Source organism: Lolium rigidum, chromosome 6 (assembly GCF_022539505.1).
Source record: "Lolium rigidum isolate FL_2022 chromosome 6, APGP_CSIRO_Lrig_0.1, whole genome shotgun sequence".
NCBI classification, from domain to species: domain Eukaryota; kingdom Viridiplantae; phylum Streptophyta; class Magnoliopsida; order Poales; family Poaceae; genus Lolium; species Lolium rigidum.
In genome coordinates this window covers 204,577,311-204,584,404 of record NC_061513.1, presented here as the reverse complement: position 1 = coordinate 204,584,404, position 7,094 = coordinate 204,577,311, and the positions used below count along the sequence as shown (strand labels likewise).

The 7,094-nt window shown below is 44.1% G+C and overlaps 1 protein-coding gene across 1 annotated transcript; it reads left to right on the top strand.

Annotated features, from left to right (window-relative positions):
* Window positions 1-1,669: 1,669 nt before the first annotated feature.
* LOC124662031 (CRS2-associated factor 2, chloroplastic-like) lies at window positions 1,670-6,650 on the top strand. Its single transcript, XM_047199916.1, has 6 exons — window positions 1,670-2,444; window positions 3,362-3,489; window positions 3,728-3,953; window positions 4,642-4,769; window positions 4,883-5,033; window positions 5,928-6,650. The coding sequence occupies exons 1-6, from the start codon at window positions 1,685-1,687 to the stop codon at window positions 6,353-6,355; spliced, it is 1,821 nt and encodes a 606-aa protein (XP_047055872.1). The 5' UTR covers window positions 1,670-1,684; the 3' UTR covers window positions 6,356-6,650.
* Window positions 6,651-7,094: the final 444 nt, after the last annotated feature.

Here is a 7,094-nt window from a genome sequence, read left to right as displayed (position 1 = left end):
CAATGGTGGGTGGTCTGGTCTGGATCGGGCCATCCGGTTTAGGGGCCGGTCTTTGCCGGGCGTGGCGCCGGCCTGCACGTTGCCTTCTCCCTCCTTCGCGCATGCCTCCCGCTCCCCGCTCGCGCGTCCATGGGATGTCTTCACGTCCATCACCATGTCCAGTTGCTCCTCTCCTCCTCGTGCGATGCTTGCTCCATCTTCATACCTGATCATACATAAGTGGAAAGACTTAGGTAGTATAAAGTTCTCATCGATCAAAATATCATTCAAGAGCGAATTCACCTGTTGTTTATGTAGCTTCGCGCGAGCCCTTGTAATGGGTCAAATCCTAACTTCATTGGACTTGAGCTCCACAGCAACATCGGCTTCAACTTGTAATGACGGAGGTAGTAGTTCGGTAGGGATGTCCTCATCACGGTAAGCATACCCACGTGTGATTAGAGCGCTCAATCCCGGAACAGATAACAAGAACTCGGATCCTAAGTTTTAAAGAAACACAAGTGAGCCGTCATAAAACAAACAGCTGACCCACCGATATCTCCGCATAACAATTATTAAGAATATGAAGTAACCATGATACCCTGAACAGATAACCCGATACGGTAACGAGATATAAATGGTACTAAGCATGCCTACGATTCGCAAGGCAGACCCGATAACCAAACAACAGCTGGAGGAGGGTGGTGGAGGAAATATAGGCTGCTTGAGGTAACAAGTGGATAGGACACATGACAAGAACCCAACTCGAGGCTAGCATGAGAGAGAAGAAAAATAAAATAGGTAAGAGACTCCCGCAGAGACATGAGTGTGGAAATGCTTGCCTGTTAAAGATTATCGAAGATCATCCGGAGAACTTGTCGTATCTCACCGCACCACTTCGTGATCCTATCCGGGAAGAAGGAAATGCTACAACAAACAACGGATGCAAAACTTACAACTACGGAAGAAGAACCGGCATGATCAAGATGATATGCATGACATGACAGCGATGGTGCAATGCAACTTATCCATATTAATCGGAGTCGAAACCCCGGACAAAAAAATTAGCGCTGAAGTTGAATTTATACTGACAAATTTAAGTGTTGATTATCATGACACAACATAGCAGGGGTGAGCTACTCCAGTATTAAACAGAGAAGGGAAAACCTAGGTGGAATTTCAAAAATCTCCGGCGTTATGTAAAAAGTGGGATGCAAACTACCACGTCACGAAGATGCAAACATATTAATGGATGGAATATTTAGATTCCTCACATTTTTCTGGTCGAAAACCATATAAAGTAATTTTTAATTCGAGCTACGGATTAGGAGATATGATTTTTACAAAATTTGCAAAAGAATAAAACAAACAAATAGTGATACGGGCTGGTACAGGACCGGACCTGAGCAGTGGATAGCGGCCGGCCGCGCACTCGGCGTCGAAGGAGCTAGCGGGGACACGGGCCGAGACCCAGTAGGCGCTGGATCTGATAAAATCAGAGAGAAACAAAAAAGGCTCCGTTTAAACACAGGTTTAGGATTTGATCCCTGGATGCAGAGTTAGATTACCAAGAAGGCGAAAGGCTGAAAATTATCTGAAAAGTTTTCGGGGAGAGAAAAAAAAAATCTATTCGTTATCTTCTTCACTCGTTGTCTTGTGCTCTTCGCCCCTCGATTCTACCTCGTCACCGCAACCATTGTCCGCTATGCCGCCGCCGCCGCCGCCGCCGCAGCGTCCAGTCCCCTCACGCGTTGGCCGCGCCAACCTATTCTCCGCTCCTCCCTCTCCCCTCCCCAACCGCCGCGACCCCAAGAGCCGCTCCGTCCCTCTCCCTCCTCGCCGCCGCCACCCCGAGAACCAGAATCAGCGACCTTCCCACGAACAAGACTCAATGCCGGCTCCCAGGACCACGGGTACCAATCCCGCCTTCCGAGCACACCACCTTCGCACCTCCTACCGCAAGCCCGTGCCCCCCGCCGCGGCCGTCGGCCAGGCAGAGGCCCTGCTCGCAGCCGACCCCACCGACGCTGCCGCAGGGCGTTCCGTCGTCGTCGGCCCATCCGGTGTCACCTTCCGTCTCCCCGGCGCGCCCTTCGACTTTCAGTTCAGCTACTCCGAGACGCCCCGCGCTGCGCCGCTGGCCATCCGGGAGCCCCCGTTCCTGCCCTTCGCGCCGCCCACCATGCCACGGCCGTGGACCGGAAAGGCGCCTCTGCTAACCAAGGAGGAGAAGGCACGGCGAAGGGGCGTACGGCTGCACACGCCGCTCGGCCAGGAGCCACCTCGAACGGTGAGCGCTCACGGGATCATGATGGAGGTTAGGGGCAGGAGGCAGCGGGACTTCGCCAGGGTGAGCCCCGGCGACGGCAGGAGCAGGGAGGAGGTTCTAGGGGAGCCGCTCACCTCCGACGAGGTGCGCGACCTCATCAAGCCTCATATGTCACATAACCGGCAACTCAATATTGGTAATTTACGAGTACTACACTGTATTTCTCAAGAATTAATAACTTGATATTGGCTGTTGCTATTGGTTCAGACTTCAGATTAAAGGGGGCATATATGTACATTTCTAGGTTCTCATGTTCATCTACCAATAACACTTTTGGCTGTTGGTTTTAAATTTTGTGAAAGTAGAAGTATCTTATATGATGATGCCCATAAATTGCACAAATGGATAGCTGTGCATTTTGCCAGTGCCAACATTGAGTAGGCGTAGCTTTTGAAAATGACTCCAACCCACCTGAACCCAACAATTAACTAGAAATATTTTCTTCTGTTTTTGGTTGAAAAAATGGCCGCTGCTTTAAATGATTGCTAGAGATCCTCTACACATTTGATATAATTAAATAATGTAATAGTAACCCTTTCTGCACTCTATTTGCAGCACCAGTTAACACACATAGAATGCAAGGTTTGCCATTGTTATCCTACTTTATTTTCCCCGAAGACCATGAAAAATGGAGTTTAATAAAGCACTATATCTCACTGGCATGTGGTTACTTGGAGTCACATGTCAGTGACACATGAAGTGACATTTTCTATTATGCCATTCTTCGGAGTGGTATGTATCTAAAAATTCTTAAAGCTTGTCGTATTACTGTTGCTTGCACGTCATGGATCAATGTTGTTATTCAGAATGGAATCTGGGTAACAAATTATATAAGAATGGCTAAGGTTCCAAGAGTACTATGGTTGAACTCGGCATAGCAAAAGCTTGCTTTGGCAACCACTGGATAAGTTTGATTTGAGTTATGGTAGAGAAAACATTAGGACACTTGAAGCATAGCCCAAGTTTAAGTTTTCCTTGGTAGGTTTGTCTAGAGCTAGGATTTCTTATATGAGTCTAGAGCTAATACTGCATTTTCTGATTAATTTCCTGTAGGAAGGGATGGATTGACCCACAACATGTTGGAAATGATACATTGCCACTGGAGGCGGCAGGAAATCTGCAAAGTAAGATGCCGAGGAGTACCGACCGTTGATATGAAAAACCTTTGTCATCACCTTGAGGTATGCTATTTACACTATTGAATTGTACTTATGTGCATGTGTTGATGTCACTCTCTGGAATTTCTTCACATAAGTTAGGAGTTGGTGTCTCAGGAGAACTCGTAGGCAGGCATTTGGGTTTCGTAGCAACTTGTGAATAGGACCTCCACTGCCACATATGCATGCTTGCGCATCTTTCGCAACACAAGCATCTGAACTTATTATGCACATGATAACTATATAATATCTGCATTTGCAGGAAAAATCAGGTGGAAAAGTCATAAAACGAGTAGGTGGCGTTGTTTTCTTGTACCGTGGAAGAAATTACGATCCACGCACGCGTCCTCGTTATCCATTAATGCTTTGGAAGCCAGCCACTCCTGTGTATCCAAAACTCATCCAGCAAGCTCCAGAAGGGCTTACAAGTGAAGAAGCAGCTGAAATGAGAAGGAGAGGACAAATTCTACTGCCAATTTTGAAGTTAGGTATGATTCTGTAAGCTGCACAATTGTTCAGGGTTCCTTCAACAGTTGAACTGAGGCCAATCCTGGAATCTGGTGTAAAAACCATCAATTTCCACTTTTTCTTAACCATCTATTCTTTAGTTTTCTATTTTTTATTTTTTGTGTTTTTCAAGTTTTACATGTTTCCAACAGATTGAATAAACAATAGTGCACATGCATATTTGTCTGGCCGAAATGGTGAAAAGTTCTTTTTTTTTTTGAAAAAAAATGGTGCAAAGTATGCATCAGTTCCAGTCATACACACACGCAAAGCAAAGCAGTACATGACTGGTTCTGGGTAAGTGCCAGTTCCAGCTGGAACCTGAACCCTTTTATGAACAATTCACATTACCATTTAAGCTTAACTAATAAATCTCTTGGATCCAGAAGTAATTTTCAAGGAAGCGCCTTTAGTCCATGGTTCTACATTTGTCTTTAACTATGTATTTGCTCGTGAGATTTTATGCCTAAGATATCAGATTATATATATGCTGCTATTGCTATGGTTTGTATCCTGGCTCTCCACTGTATCATCTAGGTAACTTGTTCTATATATACAGAAGTTACTAGCTGTAAACAAGACTGTAGATGTTATGTGTTCCTTCATATGTGTTAGTCTTGACCAGGACATGGAAATAAACAAGTGCATTTGTATTCCTTGATTTTGCAGCAAAAAATGGGATATATATCAATCTTGTAAAGGATGTTCGGGATGCTTTTGAGGGAAATGATCTGGTGAAGATTGACTGCGAGGGTTTGGAACCAAGTGACTACAAAAAAATTGGAGCAAAACTGAAGGTTCTCATCCCCCCATAGCTATTATGTTTCCATGTCATTACAGATGATGGAAATATATTATGTGTATACTTTATTATTCCCTAAACTAAAATTCTGTGGTTCTCTGTATGCAGGATCTTGTTCCTTGTGTTCTTCTGTCATTTGACAATGAGCAGTTACTAATCTACAGAGGCAAAGAATGGAAATCCAGATATCTGAAGCCTCTAACTCTTATTCCAAAAGTTCAAAAGAATAATCTCGGAGTGTCATCTGCTTCGAGCTCAGGTGTGTATCTCTATTTTTCACAATGAATTATCATTCTCAAGGGAGCAGTAAATGTGGAAACAGTTATTTTTACATCAATACAACGGTGCAAGTTTGGTCCCCTTGCTTAAAACCCAATCTCATTGTCAAGGAATTGTAGAACTGTATGCTCTAGCCAATGCAACCAAAAGACCGATCTGATGGCAGAGACTAGGCTGTTGTGAAGTGTATAAGTGAATTGTACTAGCCCTTTCCATCAGTTAGGACTTTTGGTTGTGTTGGCTAGTGTATGAAGCTTGACATGGTATCACAGCCCAGGGTCTCGAGTTCTTGTCCTGGCTTTCACAATTTATCCTAAAATTGTTGTTGCCCCCCTCTTTGTCCGCGTATATACTCATTCATACGTGTGCTCATCTTCTATTCACGTGTTTACTTTCTCTTCTCCCGTCACACGTGAGAGGGGGTGTTGTGTAGTGTATAAGTGAATTGTACTAGCCTGGTTGCGTTGGCTAGTGCATGAAGCTTGACATAGCCAATACATTTACTTCAACACTCCCCCTCAGGTGTGGCTCCCTCAGACCGAAAGTGGGCTGCAATATTTTTATTTCATATTGCGCTAGCTGGGTCTTGAACCCAAGACCTCCATGTAGAACTGTATGCTCTAGCCAATGCAACCAAAAGACCGATCTGATGGAAGAGACAAGGCAATTTGCGTGTCTACTTTTATCTACAGGTGTGACTATTTCTCAGTCGACTGTTTATTCAACTTTACAGTCAGGCGTCGATGTGTTAAATGGATAAAATCATGCATGATGTCACTTGAATATGATTGCTTTCTCGAGCCTTTTGTATTTTGTAAAGACCTTCGCACTCTCTTTCTGAACATAATAACAAGACAACTTGTTTTTTATGCAGATGAATCGACTGATGCTAGCGATAATGTGGCAATACGAGAAGTATTGGGACCCAAAATGTTTAAACTGTGGAAGCGTGCAATCGAGTCATCCATAGCCTTGTCGCTAGATGAAGATGAAGTCAACGCACTTACGCCTGACATACTTCTTGCAAGGGTTGAGGAGTTCAGTATCACATGTCAGGCTGTGGAGCATTCATTTCCAGCTTTGCTCGTGACCAATGGCGAGGACAGCACTGAAGTTCTAAATGAGTCTGACGACGAGTCTGAAGATAAAATAATTAGACGCCGAGAGATTCAGTCAGAGCAATCACCTGTTGCCAGCGAGGATGATCACTTTGAATATGACATGCTCGAGCGTTTGGAGTCATCGGCACCACTGGGATCATTACCGATCGATGCCGTCTTAGAGCAGTTGAACAAAGAGTAAACATACAATCATGAAACTGAGAGTTTAGGCTAATGAAGCTGATGAGGTATTGGGCGATAATCAGAACGCACTCGGCTGGCGTGCTTGCATTGTACTCCATTTTCGGCCTTCCTCCAAACTGTTGTCTGAACGACTGTAATGTCTGAGTATTGGAGCCTTGGAAGATTGTCAGCAATGTGCTACGGTGCACCATGCTAAGAGACTGCATGTAGTCAGCAATTGCACCTTCTATGTAAAGAAAAAATATCCATACCCAGGGCCAATATACAGAGAGGTAAATAGCTTGTGCATGTTATTCTGGTTACCCTAGGTGCTCCTATTTTAAAAATTTCCAGTAACTCTATTTGTTTTCGAAAAGGAGGATGATCCCCGGCCTCATACAACCATCAGTAATTTCTTATTCGATACATCCTATAAAAAGAATTCCTTTTTGGCCACACAAAAACCATATAGTTTCAGGTGTATCCGGACAATAGAAAATTTGACTTGGTTCTAGGTTTTCCTCAGTTGATTTTAGGTTTTGTATGTTTTGAGCATTGGCACTCTTAAATATTCTGATACTAACATTGACCCAGTCACAAAACGGGCTTTATTAAATTTATGTGGAAATTTGTGTTATTCCATATTTACATAGTTCGATTAGAGTGGATTTGAAAAGCTACACCAGATCGACAAGTTGCTAATTTAGTTAAGTCAGCTCTGCTACGGAATCTAGCTCTCAAGAAGCTATTCCCTATTA